Below are 21746 nucleotides of genomic sequence, written 5' to 3'. Positions count from 1 at the left end.
CTTTAAATCGTCTGTGCTGCATTTTAATAACAGGAAATTATTAAATATTATGTGCAATAATGTAGCTATTAACGATGTAGATCAAGTTATTTATTTAAGTAGGACCATTATTATAAATAATTCCTCTATAGGACATGTCAAACATATCATAGCCAAAGCTAATAAAACAAATATGTTCCTTAATATGCTAAGTGGTTGTCGCTTTGACATTCATCTTAGTAAGGCCCTAAATCTTTTTAAGGCTTTTGTAAGACCCAAATACGAAAATGCCTGCTCTTTAGAGCTGTAAAAACATCGATAGTGCCCCTACTCGATGTTTTCGATAGTGATAGTCCAAACCATCGATATTTTCGATAGTATCAATCGAATTATTATTTAATTCTTTATTTTGTGTTTTAAGCCTACTTGCTTTCAATTTTTTTAATTGCGAGGTATGAATACCGCTGCGACAAAAACCATACAATGTATTAGACACACATAAAAACAAATAGGTTAAAAATTTAAAAGATTTTGATTCTAATAATTACTTATATTTTTTTTTTTATTCATAAGTTAGAAAACTTAAAATTTCTCGTATGCTTTAAAAAGTCGTTATAAGCCATTATCGTTTGCCTTCTGATGCTAAAATCGAGAACATTAAAACTATTAATGAAAAACCAAGCACATTTCATAAACATGTTTTTTTTATTGATTATAATTATAAGCGAAAACATGATAACAAATTAAAGTTAAGAACCAGTTAAGATAATAATGATTATAATGAAATTAACAAAAGAGAGATCATCCGTTCCTCGGGAATTACATGATATTGTTATAGTTGATTATAAATTAAATAAAGTTAAGAACTACTTGAGATTATAATGAATATAATGAGATTAACAAAAGAGAGATCATCCGTTCCTCGGGAATTGTTGTTGATTACGAATTAAACAAAGAAAACGTTTGATAAAAAATAAAATAACAAGTTTAGATAATCCATTCTTTGGAAAACTACTCTTAATGACTTTGTACCACAAAAAATTTAATTCAGCAGCCACTGATTTTTCTTAAGCATAAGGAGCGTGTTTAAATGCTTTGGCTTCAAATAAGTTCGTCTATCCGATATAATTTGACCGGCTCTACTAAACATCCTCTCCGATTCGGTAGATGAAGCCGGGATGCAGAGATACCGCTTGACGACTTTAGCCAAGCTTGGGTATTCCAAGAAATGAGTCTGTAGATAAGAAAACGGATACATATATAATTTTTAAACATTTTATATAATTTGAAAAATATTATTTTATTTATTTTATTTTATTTTATTATTATTAATTACCTTCCAATACGTAAGAGGATCCAGAGACTGCATAGAGTTAGGCTTCTCTGTGTACTGCCTAAGTGCCAAGATTAAGTCCACCCTCTTGTTTTTGATTTTAGTTTGACATTTTTCTTCAACGTACCCAATTAGGGACAATCCGTCGACCCCTATTTGTGATTGTTCTTCTGGCTCTAATTCGATTGTAGGAGAAATTGTTAGCTCATCCTCTAACGCCTTCATGGCCTCCGCGGCGTTGAAAGGACTTCTAAAGGCCTCCTTCTTAAATCTCGGATCCAACATAGTGGCAATCCCAGTTACCGTCCTTTTCTCGAACTGAAACAATCGAGCTTCAACTCCTTTCTTTAATAATTCACAGACTTCAAGTCCTTCTGTGGTTTGCAATTTGGTTGTAATTTTTTCTAGGTTTGGGTACAATCCGCACGCCACCGGTATTATTAAAGAAATTGTCACCTTTGTATCGCCAGAGACATAATGCGTAGCATCGTCAAACATTTTTAAAAGCTCGCAAATGTCAGTCAGCAGGTTTATTTCATCTGCATTTAACATCTGCTCCGACTTCGGAGTATTTAACAGAACACCAATGGTTTCTTTGGCTAAGTCGTTGTAATGACGTCGTTGTTGTTGTCATCTATTAAACAAAACACACAAGACATACATACATATACGTACACTAATGAATTATATTGATTTACCTGTTCTTGTTGCAAAAAACTTTTCCATTTTTCACTTTTCATAAATTTTTCGTTTTTTCTGGAACCACGCTTCTGCAACTAGTGATGTTAAATAAACGCGATACATCGATGGTGGAAAAAAAAATCGAGGTATCGCGCAGCCCAGCCACTACCGATATTACTATCGATGTTTTTACAGCTTTACTGCTCTTCCTTCGCTATCATTTCGAAAAAAATACAAAACAATATTAAGGTCTATGCAAATTTTTGCCAATTCCCATACACGACTTAATAGAAAAAATGAAAACAAAGACATGGTTCCTACTTCAAGGGTTGAAATAATCTTTGACGGTGCAAGTTATCTTTCTATACACTAAAGTTAAGGTCGAACTATTTGTTCCTTTTAGTCAATGTTTCAGATGTTTCAGATTTGGTCATTTTGTCCAACACTGCAAACAAAATCATGAAATTAGTCGAGATTGTTCCTTCTTGCATTCAAGAGAGGAAAAATATGTCGTTTTAAAGTGCGCAAATTGCAAACAGCCTCATTCTGCCACAGAGCTTAATTGTCCGGCTAGAAAGAGTGCTTTTGCTACACCCAGATAAAAAAGAACGAAAAAAATCAAGGACATTTTAAATGAAATGCGAACAATCCGTTCTCCATTTTTAGTTCTCACATTTCGAACGTTTGTCACGAAAGTCGAACGGTGTTGGTAACCATTTCTACCGACGAACAACTTGGTTCCAAATTGCGAAAAATGTTCTCAGATATCGAACGCCGTTCATGAAAAAGCTGCGATAGACGCGTTAAAGTCTATTGAAATCGATAAATTATCAACATCGTTCATAAAAACATGTATGTAGGTCTAGTGTCCCGATTGTCCGCACTCGAAAAATTCGCTCGGTGGTCCAGCTGCTAGAGCGTCCGCCTCCGACACATGGTAGCACAGTTTCGAGTCCGCGAGAAGACCGTTGTGAATTGTAAGTTTTATTAAAATATTATTTCTAATGTTTATATGTACTTTTATTAATAAATAAATACTTTGTTTTCAGCAAAATATCCAAAATACATTGAATTCTAGCAATAACAAAACATAAGGTGGGAAATTAAATAAATCCCTACCAGGCGTCCACAAAGTCTAGCGTGTACACAAACCTCGTTTTTTTTTTAGATTTTTATGTTCTCAGGTTAAGCCCGAAATGTTCTTAAGCTGACACCATTCGTTCGGAACCCGACCCTAAAGTTTCGGTCACATTTTACGAACGACCGTTCATGAACTGTCAACAAACGGGCTCACGCACTTTTTGACAACGATTGGTCTTGATTTTTGAACGTTTCGAACGGATTTTTTTCTGGGTGTATACAAAAATGCATGACAGTCGGAAAATCTTTCTGGAGTAGAAGTTAAAACCAAATTCCCTGCCTTATTTGAAAAGCAATCCACTAACTCTTGCGAAATTTTAAATTCCTCGGATTTCCCTCTACTACAGACCCAGAAAAAATCTGCCATACCTGTGATGCAAAACAATAGCACGGCTGCTGCAGAAAACATTCACAATTTTATTCCCTACAATAAAGTACACTCAGAGAAAAAACCAAGCACATTGGGCTTCTTTAAAGCCCAAATGGTCACAAAACTTCGACAGGTACGAAATGGGCTTGTTTTTTCATTTCAAGAACGTTTTGTTCTTAAACCGGTATTCTTAATTTGAGAACATTTTCGGGCGAAATTAAGTGTGTGTTCTACTTGATTTAAGTAAGAAATCTTCTTTATTTAAGTATAAATACAACTTTATTTTAGTATGAATTGTACTTTAATTAAGTTTAAGAATTCGCAAATCAAGTATGAATTGTACTAAAATGAAATATAATTAAGTCCGTAATATAGCCATATTTATTCTTAAAACAGGTCTAAAATATTCTTAAATGAACCATGGCCAATGCTTATATCGAGATGATATGCAGCTTGCATCAAAAATATATAATTTTCACTTTAAGCTGGACTTAGTCTTCAGAAAAGAATTATTCATACTACACTCAAGAACAGTATGTACTCATTTTAACTATTAAAATGCATTATCTTTAACATAACTTGGTCTTATAATAAGAACAAATCATGCTCCATTAAAGAGTTTACAATTCCATATTCCAGCCGAAAAAGATCTTTACATAAGAACTTATAATTCTTCAATTAAGAAGGCATTGGGCTTGCAGAAAAAAAGTTTTTTTTAGTTTTTGTTTTATTTTATTGTTTTAATGTATCGCATCATTGAGTTTGTTGATTCCTATTGTTGTATAATACTGGAAACTTAAAAAGGAAATAATACATACAGTTTTGCAACTTGCGCTATATGTTAGACATACATCAGCCTTATATAGGACTTAGAATTATTTTAAGTATAGACATGAATTAAAAGGGATATGAATTCTTGAATGATTTTTTCATATATGTACAAGCGCGCAGTCGATGGTAAAACCGCGCACAGATGAATGCTGATCAAGTAATCCTGGAAATCTGTGAAAAACCAAAAAAATAAAAACAAAACAAAAAATTACTGATGTAGTTGCGCATAAAATAATTTCAAAATAGTTAATAGTTAATTTAATAAGGACAAATTATGAAAATTAGAATATTTACCAATTTTCTTTCATAATTTTGCTTGTTTAAGCAGCCCTTTACAAGATTCCTTTGAAATGTTGTAGTCATAGAAATTGAAGACTTTATTTTTGAACGTCTCCCATTTCGAAAACAAAAACGAGCTTCTCCTCGGGTACATCATTTCAAAATCAATTTCAATCTATAAGTAAAAAATGAAATGGTTATATATTTATATAATACATTTTATCCCGTTTTTCAAGAACTTACCAATTCAGTTGACTGGGCTTGGGCGAATTTTGACCAGACAGCGAAAAACTCTTAGCTGTCAAGTTGTTTGACCTCTTGTTGGCGAAGATGGAAGGGTTCTTCCATTTCTCGCACACTAAGTCCCAATTGTCACCATCTCTATTAACAGAAAGCTTTAGCGAAAGTGCGATACGATTTTTTTTACCGTCTCGGGAAATGAAGTATTAATCCTATAAAATTAATTAAAAATATCAGTAAAAATCAAAATTAAAAGCTCTTCAATAAAATTTTACCTTGCATTTCTCTTCGCCAGGTAAGTAAAAGCAAATTTCGTCCAGCAGCAGACTAAAATCGGAATATTTGATAGTTATCCCTGTTGAGACGATTTCCTCAAGGATAATGCTTATAAGATCGTTCTTCATATCCAGGCTTAAAGACATCTGTTTTATTCCTTGATCCAAAATAGCTTTTCCTCTATTGGTCTCCGTCAATAAAGTGCCCAAGCTTTTGCCTAGGCGGCGTCTTCAGCGATTTGGTTATGTTTGTGAGACGCAACTGCGATTCAATATCTGGTCCAAGCTGCATTCAAAAATATTTAATACTTGTTAAAACTTCAGAAACTACTTACTATTTATTTTCTCCAAGACAGCAGCTTCTCTCGAAATCTTAACCTAGGACCCAAAGGTGGAACGGCTTCCTTCAAATTTTGCTTAGCTAAAATATTTTTTAAATCATCGTATTGAATTTGTGCATCTAAGAATATTTTATTTATTATATTTCAGTCTTAAATATGTACATGCATACAGTGTATAACATTAATATTCAGGTTTTTTTTGTGCATGTTTATCAATTAAGTTTAAGGAAAAGTATTAATATATAGAAATCTATGAAAAGGTTATAAAATAAGCTTTAATTCTGTATCATTACATTTTTTTGTTTTTATTAGTTTCAAACCTTTTATTCACGCTTAAAGTTAAAAAAAAAAACCGAGTATTAATGTTATACACTGTATATACATATTTACATATATAGATAGACTGGCAAAGCACTTGGTCGGGCTTGCATAAGCCGTTGCGATAAAAATGATAATTCTGTAAGAATCTTTAAAAATGTAGTATAACTTGTTAAATAAAAACCCGCATAACTTTATTTTTGGATCGCAATTATTAATGCAAGCCTAAACATGTGCTTTGGCAGTGTATCTACATATGTTATGTATTTTTAAATGTGTGTTGACAAGTCACAACACCCCCCAGTCGTAAATGACAGCATTCCAGCACGCGTTCTTTCATTATGAAATGGCATCGAAAAGGTGTTCCGGAAGTGATGAGTCTGTCCATTCTTTTTACACGGGTGCGGGACAAAAAAGAATGCACCCGTTGCATGCTTCTGGAAGCATATATCTGGAATGCACCTGGAAGCAACATACTAAACTCCTTCTGGGTGTACTCTTTTTTAATGCACCTGTAACGTGTACCCAGGAATGCACCTAGAAGCATTCAAAAACGAAATATCTGGAAGTTTTCCCCAGGAATACATAAAACTGGATTTCAATTTCATATTTATTTTCATTTCAATATTCAAAAACGCAACTAATTTTTAATCGGAGTAACTCCCCTTCTGTACGGTGCTTTGGTGCTTCCTTCTTGTTTATGTACTTTTGTCATTTACGCAGTTCAGTCCTTGGTGTGCCCATTCATTTTTTGCGATTCTGAAAAATATAAAGCAAATTGAATATGAAATATGTGTATATACATTACAAATATACAATATGTTTATATTGTATGTACAATTTACATACAAATAGTTATTATTTTATTTGTTTAATATGTTTTTAGTTTGAATGTTCAGTGTACATGTACTGTGTTATTTTATTGTGTTCATATTGAACTAAATTATCTACACTTTACTTACCTGTGAAAATATTGATGTAAAATTGGTGGCAGAAAGCAACAAACTTTTTCAAAACACGTGGCACGAACTTCACTTTTCAGAACTAAAAATGCAACTGACGAGAAATGCAAGAGGCAAGAAAAACCGCTCGCTTCCTTGCATGTTCCCTTTTGTCTTTATTATTTGTTTGTCAAGAGAACAGTTCCGAAAAAAGACGATTGTAAAAAAATGGGCATCGGCAACCTTCGGGTTTGAGTTTGGTTTTTTTACATTCCCACTAAAATGCTCCTGGATGCACTATATTGAAATACACCCAGATGGCACCCAAAAGACTGCCCCCAGCACGCACAGTTGCTAGTTAAATTTGCACGCGTGTTGCTTTGCGTAAAAAAGATACGACCCAGAACTATTTCTTTCGGAATACGTTCCCGAAACGGGTGTTTGGGCATGCCTCTGGATGCATTATTCTGAAACACTTCTAGAAGGCACCGCAATAGAATGCACCCAGCACGCACATTTGCCTTGCAAAATTTGCATGCGTGCTGTTTTGCGTAAAAAAGGTACGACCCAGAACTATGTTTTTTTAAAACACGTTCCGCAACTTACGACTGGGTTAGCACTCAAAAATGTACATAAACATGTACAATGCACATGTAAATACGTAAATATGCACATAAATAAGTACATATGTATTTAGCGAAAAAAAACTATAAAAAGTGAGCACTTTTCGCGGTACGGTTCTATGTACATATGTAATTTGTAGTATTTTGCCTGTATAAGTATGTTTGCTCAATGTAGTTTTCCAGGAATACCAAGTGCACAATTATTACTTCACTTCAATTCACAATTATTACACATTGGATATGGCATTATTATTACTTACTTTCGAGGTGATCCCGAACATCTTCCAGTTCATATTCTTTTAAAAACTCTTCCAGCTTCGCGTCACTAATTGCACTTATTTTCACATAACTTTGACACACGCGATCAGATCAAAAGTGAATATCTCCTTTCTAGAGCTGGGGCTACCATTCAATTGTATCAATATATCTAATATCATCTCGTGTTGGTATCGAGATTTTTGTTCTATAGTAAACTTTACCTATGGTATGTATTACGTTAAACGTTTTTGGATTTAAATTTATTAAAATATTAGTTTTATTAATATTAATATAGATAGTTCTTTATACTTTTTTTCATGTTTTGATTCAAATGAATACTTTTAATTTTGGGCAAGCTTCAAACTATCGATATTTTTTCAGCCCATCGCTTACATTATAGGAAAACACTTGCACTTGTGTTAATTTTTTTGCAACAAAATTGCACAATTGTGGATGTGTATAAGCGATTAGGCGTAGATTGGACTGTATGAAAAATGCAGACGTATTTCCTTATTCCGTTTCAGAGTACATATGTATATAAGGACAATTATCAATTTTTTACTTCCTTCTCCGATCTAAACACAAAATGTGCTTGTTTGGAGAACATCCTTATTAATTATAAATAATAACCAATTCGTCATGTTTTTTGTTCATATGTACAATTCTTAATGTTTTGAAAATACATAGAAGCGTACGGTAATATTTAATAATTAATTATTAATTTCCTATTTCTTTCTCTGATCTAAGCACAAAAAGTGCTTGAGGATCTGTTTTATAACATTTTTTAATGTTTGCGATTTTTGTCTACACTACACTAAGTGCAAAATCTATTTAAATTAAGCAACATTTGTTCTTTTTTAGCAAACATAATAAGAGCGTTATATTATTGACTTAAGCACAAACTGTACTTGTTGGTATACTTTATATTTTTGATGTTTTGTACTATAAATGAGAATAATTCATTCCTATTTTAGGGATACTAAAACCTGATTTTTCTTGAATCAAAAACATTTTCGTATAGTTTGGGCTTTAAGAATGATTTATTCTTGATTCAAGACGCGCAGCATATTCATCAGCAAACATAAGAAGTGCGTTATATTATTGATTTAAGCACAAACTGTACTTGTTGATATACTATTTATTTTTGAAGTTTTGTAGTACTAATGAGAATAATTAATTTCTATTTTAAGAATACTAAAACCAAATTTTCTTAAATTAAGTACTTTTAGTGATCACGTTGAGAATATTCGTGCTTACCAAGAAACATTTTTTTTCAGAATATATTATACTTAGGAAAGGCAGAAATCGTACTTGTTTGGTCCTGTTTATTGAATAATGTTCTCGAATCAAGCACTTTTTCGGATAATTTGTGTTTTAAGAACGATTTATTCTTAATTCAAGAACGCTCAACGTACTCATTCTTAAAACAAGCCCAAAAAGTACTATCCGAAATCAAGTATAAATCGCGCACAAATTTAGGATGCGTTTTTTTCTGAGTGTAGTAAAAATAAATCAAAATTGTATAAATGAAAATAGGAATGCACAATCCACTATGAATAGCTATAGAGCTGCAATTAAGGATAACAGCTGTTCTCTTAGTGATAAATTCATTACTACTTCTTCACAATCTTCCATTTTTTCACAGTTATCTCAACCTTCCAATTTTGCACAGCACCAACAAAACCTCTCTCCCTCCCAACCTATTTATTTTACACAGTCTTCACCCTTAGAAACCGCTGAAAACAGTTTAATTCAATGCTTTTAATTTATTTTTTATATTTTGGTTTTTAGAAGCATTTTATTTTTATGTTTACTTTTTACATGTTTTTTTTTTCTTTTTTGTTTTTTGGCTTATTTTCATGAAAATTTTGCAATATAATATTCAAAGTCTGACAGCCAAAAATAACAAACAGCTTCTTGAACTTTTTTTAGTTAACAACAACGTTGATATTGCTCTTTTCCGAAATCTGGATTAAAAATAATGCTATGTGCAGTCTTTCTAATTTTAATTTCGTATGTAATGACAGTTATAGCGGTGTAGGAATTTATATTAAAAAAATATTAAATTTAAAATCATCAACTGCGACATTGAAATTGAAACAATTGGAATAGCTACTATCAATCTAAAGCACAATATTAATGTTTTCAGTGTATATGCTCTTCCCAGTACTAGCATAAATGATTTCGAGAAAGGTTGTAGAGATGCTCTTATGACGGCAGCGGCTCTTGGGGGACTATCTATAGTAGGTGGTAACCTAAATGCTAAGTCGTCAATTTGGGGAAACTCTACTCATGATAATAAAGGTCAAGTTTTAGAACAAATCCTTATTTCTGCAGGTTTTTTCTGCTTGAATGATGGTTCTCCCACATACTCTCCTTATCCGCCTTATTTTTCTGCACTTGATCTAACATTTGTAAACAAAGACAGGGAGGTCTTTGAGGGAAACCTCAATTGGTCTACCTCAAATTCTAAAATTTCAAATAGCAATCACTTCCCAATAATATAAGAATTGACTAATATTGCTGCTACTACAAATAACCATAAGCTTCTTCAATCTCAAGTTTTAGACGATTTTTTCAATATAAAAATACTTCTCTTTATAATCTCACAAATACAACAAACAATATTTTAAAAAGAAATACAGTTAAAATAAATGAGAAAAACAAATATATTCCAAAGAAATACTGGGACGAGACCTGAGAGAGACTTTTCAGATTAAGAAATGCTAGCAGACAAAAATATTACAAAACCAAGCTGTTATCAGACGCAAAAATTTTCTTTGAAAATAACAAAAAACTTAATAACTATTTTTACAAGGTAAGAAAAGAGAATATGAATAAATTAGCAGATGATTTGACAAACCCAAAGTCAATGAAAGAAATGTGGCAAACTATTAAATCTTTAAAATCCTACAAACAAATTAAACCCACCAGCAGACAATTTAGCGATTCTGATCATATTGCTTTCCTTCATCAGATTTCCTCAGCTCCAGATACCGCAGAATGTATTCAAATGGATCTTCCCTCCTTTGACATTCAAACCATAAATAGAACGTGTTTTTCTGCATCTGAACTCACTAAATTCAAAAAACACGTAACCTCAATTCCGCAAAAGGTCCAGACAACATTTCTTATAGCATGCTTTTCTCCTTACCCCCTGACGAAGTCCAAAATTTGGAATCTATGGTTAATGAAATTCTTAACGATGGCACAGTACCAGATTCTTGGCGTAGAATTAAAGTTGTTCCAGTTCCAAAAAAAAGCACCGTCGTCTATAATAACAAATAATCGACCAATCTGTCTTTTAAGCGTTTTGCTCCACAGCTCACTGCATTAATGATGTTATTAATAATATAGCTAATTTTAAAGCTAAAGGTTTTCATGTCACAGCAGCAGGTTTAGATATAAGTAAAGCCTTTGAATTAAATGCTGAATAGTCAATATTCCAATTTTAGCAAAAATTCTTATAAATAGTGGTTTTAACATTCTAGATATTAATTTTATAATCAGTTTCCTAAGTAAAAGAATTTTAATAATGGTTAACTCCGAAATTACTGTGAATAAGGGAGTCAGCCAAGGAAGCTGTCTCAGTGCAATACTTTTTAATTTGTACACTTCTGAGTTGCATGCCATAAATGATCATCAAAGCACTTTATTGCAATACGCGGACGATTTCTTCCTTATTACTTTTGACAAAGATTTTATGACTGCCAGAAATGTTCTTGAGCATAAGGTAAACGTTTTTAGGGAAATGTGCAAATCTATTAATTTAACTTTTAACCCTCTCAAATCGTCTGTGATGCATTTTAATAATAAAAAGAAATTATTAAATATTATGTGCAATAATGTAGCTATTAACGATGTAGATCAAGTTATTTATTTAGGTAGGACCATTAGTATAAATAATTCCTCTATAGGACATGTCAAACATATCATAGCCAAAGCTAATAAAACAAATATGCTCCTAAATATGCTAAGTGGTTGTCGCTTTGGCATTCATCCTAGTAAGGCCCTAAATCTTTTTAAGGCATTTGTAAGACCCAAATACGATTATGCCTTCGTCTTCCTTCGCTAACATTTCGAAAACAATAACAAACAGTATTAAGGTCCATGCAAATTTTTTGCTTAGGAAATCGCTTGGACTTATTAAATCAACTGCTATTAACATAATATATCATTTAGCAGGAGAACTTCCTCCGGAATATAGAATAAAATTTACAACGGCAAAGGAATTGGCCCAGATTTTCAATTATTGTTTACCAGCAGCTTCTCTTTTGACCAATGATTTCACAGAAAAAAACACTAGCTACATAAAGGTTTACTCGGAATTCAAAGATATTTATGATTCAATTGCTAGTCTAAGGATTTTTTTCCTATAAATCTCGGAAAATATCGGTGGATGCGGATTTCTTTAAGGGTATTATCATATATATATTATATATATATATTTTTATACCCGTTACTCGTAGAGTAAAAGGGTATACTAGATTCGTCGGAAAGTATGTAACAGGCAGATGGAAGCGTTTCCGACCCCATAAAGTATATATATTCTTGATCAGGATCACTAGCCGAGTTGATCTAGCCATGTCCGTCTGTCCGTCTGTCTGTCCGGATGAACGCTGAGATCTCGGAAACTATGAGAGCGAGGCTATTGAGATTTGGCGTACAGATTCCTGAGCTTCTTACGCAGCGCAAGTTTGTTTCAGTAGACTGCCATGCCCACTCTAACGCCCACAAACCGCCCAAAACTGTAACTCCTACAGTTTTGATGCTAGATAGAAAATTTTAACTGAAATGTATTGTTTTCAACAATACCTATCGATTGACCTAAAAAAAAGTTTGCCACGCCCACTTAAACGCCCACAAACCGCGAAAACCTGTGACGCCCACAATTTGCATGCTAGATAAGAAATTTTAACTGAAATGTATTGGTGTCGTCAATACCTATCGATTGATCCAAAAATAAATTTTCCACGCCCACTCTAACGCCCATAACGCTTAAATCTGTCTACCGCCGGTAGGTGGCGCATTTTAATCTCGCTTTGCTGCTTGCATATCTCCATTTCCCTTTGAGTAACGGGTATCTGATAGTCGAGGTACTCGACTATAGCGTTCTTCCTTGTTATATATATAGAGTATATATTATAAAAAATACGTCTTTAGTTAATTCACTCCTCAAAGAAAAACTTGACAATTTAAATAAAAAAGGTTTTGAAATTTTATACACTGACGGCTCAGTTGCCTTTGTTCGTTCCAAGTCTAATACTATTAAAAGTTTTTATGCAAATTCCAATCGTTCTTTGCTAACTGCCGAGCCAACAGCCCTGGAGAAAGCCATAAACTTTGCAAATTCAGAAAATTTGGTCAAAATAGCCATCCTGACTGACAGTTTGGGTGCGCTGCAAACTCTGAAGAAATGCTGTGTATCCAATTGCATAGCATTAGATATCTTTAAATAAATAGAAAACAGTCAAAGTATCCTATATCTCGAATTGCAACACATACCAAGCCACTTAATATCGAAGGAAATGAACTGGCAAATTCCGCAGCCAAAAATGCCAGAATCAAAGGATCATATGTATCCTTGAGATACACTCTAAACGATGCCATCACACATTTATATAATCGCATTATGATTGATTGGGAAAGAGAATATAACGCTTTCTGCCTTGAGAGAAACAGAGGATATTGCCTAATATTTCCATACGTTGACAAAATTCCATGGTTTAAAGACTAAAACTGCAACTTAGGTTAGGTTAGGTAGGAGTGGTTGGAGATTAGATCCTAATCCCCACACTTAGGCCACATTGGGCCCCTTGTGATACCACATGATCTCTGATTAGATCCTTTTCCCTAGCTCATGGGTCATTTGCTATCGCGAAGTATTTTGTTCTTTTTAAGGAACATAAGAGTTTTTGAATACTTACGCCCTGAATGGCCGCCAGGTTCGGAAGTGTGTAGCTACCTAGGGTTTGAAAGCGCTTTAGGTTATGCGCTGGGCAAAAGCATAGGAGATGTTCGATGCTATCCTCTACGTCTATCTGTTTGCAGTTTCGGCAGAAGTCGTGGGAACTGAGTCCCAGCCTGAGCGCATGAGTCCCTATAAGGCAGTGGCCCGTGAGGGCATTTAGGAGAGTGGAGATGTCCTCCCTGCTACATTGTAGGAGAGTTTTTGTTCTTTTCGAGTTTTAGTTTGGCCATGTGAGCTCAGAATTGTGGCATGTTGAGATTGAGCTCCAACGGTTGTTGGAAAGTGCGTACAGTCTCTGCCTGAGACGGAGCTTGCAGGTAGCCATGGGCATACCCACCGTGTTCTTATCGCGAAGGATATCGGCGGTTGTCCCCTGTCTTGCTAGCTCGTCTGCTATGCAGTTGCCCTCAATATTGCGGTGTCCAGGCACCCAGATGAGGTTAATTCTCATATGAGTAGCCATCTCTTTAAGAGATTTGCGGCATTCAGAGATTGTTTTTGAGTTCGTTGTGTAGGAGTCGAGGGCCCTGAGAGATGCTTGACTGTCCGAGAAGATGAAAATATCTATGTCATGATGTGCTGACGTTTCCAGGTTGGTCATGGCTTCCTGAATATTTTGGGAGAATTCGATTTGGTATCTTATACTAGTTCGGTCTTTCCTGGGTTAACTCCCAGTCCACAGACAGCCGCCCACCTGGAGAGGGTGGATAAGGCTGCCTCCAATAGAGTGCAAAGAGTTTGCGGGAATTTGCCCCGCAGTAGGATAACCACGTCGTCCGCGTAGGCTACCACTTTAGTGCCCTCCTCTTCTAGAAGTGATAGTAGTTTGTTGACCATGATTAGCCTGATATGGGTGTCAATTTGCCTTTCCAGGGTCTTCAGCAAGAAGGAAGAGAGACTAATCGGGCGGAAGTCCTTTGGGTTGGTGTTGGAGGGTTTGTCGGCTTTCGGTATAAAAATTACCTTAACGTCCAGCCACCTTGTTGGAATATGGTTTAGAGCAAGGCAGCCGCCGAAGATGGCTGTCAGTCAGGGTAGGGAAATATCTAGTGTCCGTTGTAGCTGGGTCGGGAAGAACCCATCTGGGCCGGGGGATTTGAAGGGCTTAAAAGAGTTAACAGTCCATTGAATTCGACTAGGGTTAGAGATGTTGTCTATACTCTGGTCGTCTAAGTTCTCCTCTATGTAGAGGTCCTTCACTGCATGGGTGTTTTTAGGGAAGTGGGTGTCTAGCAATAGTTCAAGGGTTTCCTGACTGTTTTCCGTCGAGCTGTCAGCATTGGTTTTTAGATAGCCAATGGTTGCTTGAGATTTTGCTAAAATTCTTCTGAGTCTGGATGCTTCCGCAGTAGATTCTATGCTACTGCAGAAATTAGCCCAAGCTCTTCGTTTTGATATTCTAATTTCCTTCTTGTATAGGCTTAGTTTTGTATGATATAAATTCCAGGAGGATTCGCTATTGTTGTATTTAGCTCTATTGAAGTAAGTTCTACACTCTCTTTTAAGGTTCGCCAAGGTTGCGTTCCACCAAGGGGGTTTATGCTTTGCTTTGACTGTTCTGCTTGGACAAGCCCTTTTTAAGGCCTCACCGCAGATATCAGTAAAAGTGTTAACTAGGTTATCTAATTCTTGACGGTTGCGTATGTGTGACGGAGGAGCGTGTAGGTTCCTGTTGAAGAGATTATTGTAGTATCCCCAGTTGGTTAATCTTAGATTAGTGATGTTCTCGGCGAGAGGACAGTCTAGACTTATTGTAAATTCTATGTATCGGTGGTCTGAGAATGAGTGTTCGATCCCCACCTTCCACGCTTCTAGCTGGTTAAGTAGGGGATCAGATATTAGTGTAATGTCTAGTACTTCCCTCCTATTTCTAGTGATGAAAGTTGGGTCATTACTTTTGTTGCAGATGAATAGATTTGATTGAAGGAGATAGTCGTAGAGTAACTCACCCCTTTCGTTGGTGTTTGTACTTCCCCATTGTGTGTGGTGTGAGTTAGCGTCCCCACCCAGGATGAGTTCCTTAGATGAGTGTGTGTGTATGAGTTGTTGTGTAGTGGTGTTTGGTAGTGGCCCTTCGTAGTCGTGAGCCAGATAGAATGATGCTATGGTGTGATGGGTGTGTTCGTTCAGCTCCAGTCTGACCGTGGTGAGGTCGCCTTCGTTAAACTGTGGAATAAGAAATGTATTAAAGTGTGTCTTTGTAAGAATGCAGGTTCTGGTTTTACCCTTGTCCTTGGTGTAAAATAGCTTGTATAGGGGGGTTGATAAGCCACAGATGTTGTTACCAACAATCCATGGCTCTTGAATGAGAAGTACGTCTATGTTGCCTGTTGCCAGGCGGGTGAGGAGGGCAGCGGATTCTGCCTTGCTATGGTGCAGGTTAATTTGCAGAAACTGCACCATCTTTGGTACTGAAATCGGGCTGGGTACCCTCCGCTTCCTCCGCTATGTCCTGGAGAACAGAGCGCCCTGGTCGACTTGTGTCCTGGGTGCACAGCTGCTTCAGGCTCTCTGTCAGCTCCGAGTCGGTTGACACGTAGCCGGTGAGGGTGGCCTCTTCTTGTTCTAATTCGTCGTCGCGGGGGTTCGTACGACGTACCGGCAGCCAGGTTGTCTGCCGCTAACTTATCGGTGTCGTAGATTCGTAGCTGCACCTTATCGAACCCGTAGTTCACCCGGTGTTGTTGGGCTGCGAGGCGTTCCAAGCAGGCCTGGTTCAAGAAAATTACCACGCTCATGGTGACGCGCTCGGTTTTCTCCACCTTGACCACCTTCCAACCGTCTGTTGGAAGTTTCGGATTGAGCCTGGACAGCAAGCTGAGTATAGCCTCTGGTTTCGAAGGCAGCCACATCCTCGCTCTCGGTCGAGACGGGATGACTGCGGCCTCGCAAACTGCCAGCTTGGCCCCGGGGTAGACCTCGCTGACCTTGTTAATGGCAGCCTTGTAAAGTGCTGCCGACCTCTCGTTGCCCTGGTACCACCCTGCATCTATGCAATCAGGTGGCCTTCTTGGATTTTTAGGTAATCCAATTTTGAGGCTTGATCCTCTCGTATCGGGTTGGTGGCCAGCCGTTTGAGGATCCGAAAAGCTTTCTTGCGATCAAGAGGTCCTGCTTGGTTAGGTGGAACTCTCTTGAACTCCTTTGCCCTGGTATTCACCACGAGACCGGCTTTGGCGATCCCCTCAGGCTGGAGTAGCTGGTTAGCTATACCTACGCTCGTGGAAGGCTTGGGCTTGTCGTTGTGGTGAGCTGGGCCTAGCCGGCTGCGTTGTTCGCTGGCCTTGGGAGCCACAGGGAGCCGTGATCTTGCTCTTCTTATCGTCGTTGCTTACGACCTCTGACTTTTTGAGAGTGTCGGGCTCTTTTTTGTTGTTGCCTGTTTTTTTTTTTTTTGTTAGTTAAATTCTCCATGTTAGTTCCCACGAGCTGCGGAGAAGGGACAGGTGCACCCGGGCAGAGATCCGCTGTACCCGGGTAAGGCTGACTTAGAACAGGCGGTCGCCACTTGCCTGAGCTCACCGTTTTAGACTGAGTTTTTTGATAACTCGGGCTCCCAGCCAGATTGACTCTCGGCACGGTTCGAATGACAACTTAGTCCAGCCCGGGGTGAGATGAGTTGTGTGGGTAGGAAAGAGGTAGGTTCAAAGAGTGTGGGAAGGGCTATTTGTCAGAGGCGGCAGCACAAGCGCGACGTCGGTACTGCTACGGCGCAGATACCCGCTGACACTCCAGGGCTACTTATTTACGTTTCGTATTGGGGGCTTGGCGGTAGCCAACTTCCACGCTTATTCGTTGCTACCCTGGAGAACCAGGGCGCTCGCTATCCGCAACCTGCGACCCGTTCGGTAGCCTTCAGCTCGGCGCCCTGCGAGCCATCCCACTAGCTCTTTGGCCGAAAAAAAAAGAAAACTGCAATCTTAATCGCCTCGAAGTTAAACAACTAAACAGAATTTTAAGCGGCTACGCTTTAGACAAATACACGTGAAGACATCTCTCACATATTAGTAAAATGCTCTAAATATTAATCTACCCGGACAAATTTTTAACTGAAATGTATTGGTCTCGTCGATACCTATCGATTGATCCAAAAAAAAATTTGCCACGCCCACTCTAACGCCCATAACGCTTAAATCTGTATACCTCCGGTAGGTGGCGCATTTTAATCTCGCTTTGCTGCTTGCATATCTCCATATAGCTGAGTAACGGGTATCTGATAGTCGAGGTACTCGACTATAGCGTTCTTCCTTGTTCTTATATTAAAAACCGAACTACTCTGGTAATAAATAAATGCGAGACATGTCAGACATTAAAGTACGACTGACACCCACCTAAAGTAATATTTCAGAAGACAAAGACTCCATTAAACTCTCATTATACTTTTTTTTCAATTCTTACGTGTAACGATTCTATTCATGCAACTACTAAATTAATATCATTTGAACTTTTCTCGGGTAGAACGCACATTTTTGAGAATGAAATCACCTATGATACAGAAAAGCCTAATAAGTATTGAGAGGCAATTTATAAAAATACCAAGAGCAGCTAGACGAAGCAAAACCACTGGAGCCACAGAATATAGAGGACAAAATGAATGAGCTTAGATATGGAACAAAATTTCTTACAGAGGAGGCAGCTGAAGAAAAATATTGTTATCAAGAAACTCTTAGCAGCTCGGCTGAGGAACTTGTGAAATGGTTCCAAAGTCGCCTAGCTGGGGCAACCGAGCGGGTCGCGGACGAACTCTCTCGAGGCCAACTGTGAATAAGCTGGTGGGAGAAGTCAAATACGGAATCGTGGACGGAAACCCCAGTAAATAAACAGTCCCGGACAGCCAGTGGGTATATTGCAACGAAGCAATACCGACGATGCGAGTTGTTCAGGCGCATCTAAGCAGTTGCTTTACACAAACACACTCCCAACACAGCACCTACCCATCTCCCCTCCCAAACAACATCTCACTCCGGCCGCACTACGGTGTAATACGGACCGTGCCGAGAGTCAGCCTGGCTGGGGGCCCGGATCAAAAACTAGCCCAGTCTCAAACGGTGTGCTCAGGGACATGGCGACCCCCTGTTCTAACTATCGCCTTACCCGGGCATCGCGGATCTCTGCCTGGGCGGACTTTTCCCCTTCTCCGCAACTCGTGGAACAAAATATGGAACATAAAAAGTCAATCAACAACATAACTCTCAAAAAGCCCACGGATAAGCTGAACACTGATTCCACCATCCGCACCAGCACGGTCCCGAAAGGGCGGCATCCCAAACTGGGGGTGACGGGTGCCACGGGCGTATCTGCGCCTAAAGCAGCGGTAGGCACTGCCAAAGCGCTCGGGCCACCCGCTGCAACAAACAAATACACATACGCAGAAAGGCGGACTGCCGCCCAGACTCTGCGCTCTCATACTAGGAGCACCGTTGCCACTCCTTCGCCTGAATTGCTAAAAAAAAGTACAGTTTGCAAGGAAGGTGCTTCCTAACTACGGGCAGGATAAGCCCACTCAAGAAGGGACTCAGGCGAAACGGCAGCGATCGAACTACCCGGACCATCGGCGAAAAGATCTAAGATCCAGCCATCGGTCTCGTTCGCAAAAATCACGAAGAACCGTGTCCTACTCGGCATAATTGACAGGGGAAATCCGGAGGGCAGGATCCCCAGGAACAAGTGGAAGGCAGTGGAGTCCCACCTTTCCCTCATTTGCCAGCGCATGGTACGGGAGAAGCCAGGCACCTCGCCCTACTGCATGGACGCGGGCTGGTACCAGGGCAGCGTCAAGGTGGTGGCCTTCGACAGTCAGCGGTCGGACGACTTGTACAAAGAGGCGACGAGCAAGCTCGGTTAGGTCTACGAAGGGGTGAACATCGTCGCGCTAGACTGGCGCGATGTCCCCAGTAGGCCCCGAGCCAGGATTTGGCTTCCAGCAGCGATCAAGGCGCCGGAGGACACCCTCTTCATGTTGCAAGAATGCAATCCCCACCTCCCCACGAAGGACTGGAAAGTCGTCAAGGTGGAGGAGCATGAAGGGGACGTAAACCAGGCGGTGTTGGTCTTGACCAAGGAGTCAGCTGCTCCGATCGAAACTGCTAGAGGAGTGCTGAACTTCGGGTTCAGTGCGATACACATCAAGGTGTATAAGGGCGACTCCAACGCCGCTAGCAGCTGGCAACCCAGCCGAGCAGGTGCTTGCTGAGGAGTTGGAGGCACCTGGTGGGCCGGAGGACGGCTACTCCACTGATTCGTCGCTAATCAAAGAGATGCGAGCGCTCTGACCGGCTATCGAGGACGTAGACCTCAGAGATACAGAGGAGGCCGACGTCACGGTGGTGGAGGTTGAAGCTGTAGATGTCACTAAGACTTCTACAAATAAACCTTCTCCACAGTAAAGCAGCGTCTGCTGCACTTCTGCTTCGCCTGACCGAAGGCGTAGCCGACCTAGTCCTTGTACAGGAACCTTGGGTAGTAAGGTAGCAAGGTTGTTGGACTAGGAACAAAGAAATACAAGCTTATGCTTGCCCCAAAGAAGGTCTGGAGCTGCAAAGTGGCTCTATAAGGGTCCCATCGGCCTACTTGGCCTTTGAAAAGGAAAACCCCCCAGATGCGCTGGTCAGGGGACTGGTAGAGGAATGCGAAAAGCTCAGGAAAGGTTTGGTAATAGGTTGTGACGCCAACGCCCATCACTCCCCGTGGGGTTGCCCAAACAACAGCGACAGAGGTGAGTCTCTTTTTGATTTTATTGTAAATTCGAACCTTTTCTTATGCAGAAGGGGCAATGTCCCTACGTTCATAACTAAAGCTTGCCAAACGATCATAGATCTAACTTTGGTATCAGACTCATTCGTAGGCGCATTCAAAAATTTGGAAGTCTCTGACGAGCACTCCTTTTCGGACCATAGATTCATAGAAACCGTACTGTCCCTTGATTCGCCCTGGCCGGTCAGCTTCGCTAACCCCAGACGAGCCGACTGGCACAGGTACAAAGAAGTTGTGATGAATATCCTCCCCATGGAACCGCCAGAAAGCATTACAAACCCACAGGAGCGGGACGAAACAGTATATAAATTCACAGAGGCATGCAACACTGCCTTCAAAGTGACATGCCCCACAGGGAAACCAAAAGGAAGGAAAAACCCCCCTGGTGTTGGGGGGTTTTTTCCTTCCTGAGGATTGATTGATAGGAAGGAAAGAACCCCCATGGTGGACCCAACAACTATCAGCCCTCAGAACCAACTGCAGATGCCTGTTTAACAGAGCTAAGGCGGGAAATGAGGACACTAACTGGCTGAACTACAAGTATAAACTAGCCTTTTACAAAAAGGCCATTAGAAGAGCAAAACGAACGGCATGGCAGACCTTCTGCTCTGACATAGAAAAAACAACTGATGCCGCAAGGCTCAGGAAAATACTCTCTAAGACTGCCGCGCCTTGGGGCTATCTTCAAAAAGCAAATGGATCATGGTCAGACTCCTGTAAAGAGTCCTTGGACCTGCTCCTAGACGCTCACTTCCCGGGGAGCCAACAAGCAGGTCATCCTCCTGAAAGGAAAGCAGGAGAGGGAACCGAATTAAACCATACGAATCGCCGGGACCGGACGGGATAAAACCGGCTCACATCTAACAAGCAGGACAAATAGCCATGAACTGGCTGAAACAAATCTTCCAATCGATCCTGGCGGTAGCAGAACTACCAACAGAGTGGCAAGAAACAAAGGTGGTTTTCATTTCCAAGGCAGGGAAAGCTACTCACACCACTGCAATGAATTTTAGGCCAATAAGCTTAAAATCATTCCTGCGAAAGAGCTTTGAAAGAATGATAAGCCTACACATAGGGGCCACCGTAGACCCGACACAAATATCAGAAGCACAGCACGCTTTTACAAAAGGTAAATCAACCGAATCGGCGCTACTTTTGGCGGTAAGCAGCATCGAGAAATCACTCAGCATCAAAGAATACACACTGATCGCCTTCCTGGATATGGAGGGAGCCTTCAATAACGTGCTCCCCACTGCTATAACAGAATCTCTCACAGAACTAGGGGTTGAGCCGCCAATGGTGAGGCTAATCCATAAATTGCTGATAAGGAGGATGGTCACAGCCACACTAGGGACCTCAACCCAGACTAGACTAGTGAACAGAGGCACCCCGCAAGGTGGTTTACTATCACCC

The 21746-nt window shown here is 39.3% G+C and overlaps 2 protein-coding genes across 5 annotated transcripts; both read right to left on the bottom strand.

The window, feature by feature from the left end:
• Positions 1–665: 665 nt before the first annotated feature.
• Positions 666–2168, bottom strand: LOC108015860 (E3 SUMO-protein ligase ZBED1). Its single transcript, XM_017082427.4, has 3 exons — positions 2011–2168; positions 1316–1946; positions 666–1213 (listed from the first exon to the last, which is right to left on the bottom strand). Exons 2-3 carry the CDS (start codon positions 1862–1864, stop codon positions 1022–1024), a joined length of 741 nt encoding a protein of 246 aa, XP_016937916.3. The 5' UTR covers positions 1865–1946; positions 2011–2168; the 3' UTR covers positions 666–1021.
• Positions 2169–4318: 2150 nt separating this feature from the next.
• On the bottom strand, positions 4319–19861 carry LOC108015862 (putative 115 kDa protein in type-1 retrotransposable element R1DM). Of its 4 annotated transcripts, XR_011605708.1 has the most exons (6): positions 7335–7352; positions 5464–5549; positions 5129–5414; positions 4857–5065; positions 4629–4788; positions 4319–4505 (listed from the first exon to the last, which is right to left on the bottom strand). XR_011605708.1 is itself a non-coding variant. In XM_065868748.2 (5 exons), exons 1-2 carry the CDS (start codon positions 15981–15983, stop codon positions 15742–15744), a joined length of 183 nt encoding a protein of 60 aa, XP_065724820.1. In that variant the 5' UTR covers positions 15984–19861; the 3' UTR covers positions 4971–5065; positions 5129–5414; positions 5464–5549; positions 7612–15741. The 4 variants fall into 4 exon arrangements, 3 of the variants coding, with proteins under 3 accessions (XP_065724820.1, XP_065724819.1, XP_065724818.1); XM_065868748.2 differs by lacking the exons at positions 4319–4505; positions 4629–4788; positions 7335–7352 and adding exons at positions 7612–15746; positions 15806–19861 and having other exon boundaries at positions 4971–5065; XM_065868747.2 differs by lacking the exons at positions 4319–4505; positions 4629–4788; positions 7335–7352 and adding an exon at positions 7612–19861 and having other exon boundaries at positions 4971–5065.
• Positions 19862–21746: the final 1885 nt, after the last annotated feature.

This window comes from Drosophila suzukii, unplaced genomic scaffold, assembly GCF_043229965.1.
Source record: "Drosophila suzukii unplaced genomic scaffold, CBGP_Dsuzu_IsoJpt1.0 scf_35, whole genome shotgun sequence".
Classification (NCBI taxonomy): domain Eukaryota; kingdom Metazoa; phylum Arthropoda; class Insecta; order Diptera; family Drosophilidae; genus Drosophila; species Drosophila suzukii.
The sequence above is the reverse complement of the archived record's forward strand: the minus strand, read 5'-3'. Positions and strand labels throughout refer to the sequence as shown.

Bases quoted from the DNA above. Each gene is read 5' to 3' on its own strand.
- LOC108015862 (XM_065868746.2), bottom strand. From the start codon at position 15,983: ATGGTGCAGTTTCTGCAAATTAACCTGCACCATAGCAAGGCAGAATCC.
- LOC108015860 (XM_017082427.4), bottom strand. From the start codon at position 1,864: ATGTTAAATGCAGATGAAATAAACCTGCTGACTGACATTTGCGAGCTT. The intron at 1,214-1,315 runs GTAATTAATAAT...TCTTATCTACAG, and splicing joins ATCCTCTTACGTATTGGAAG to ACTCATTTCTTGGAATACCC.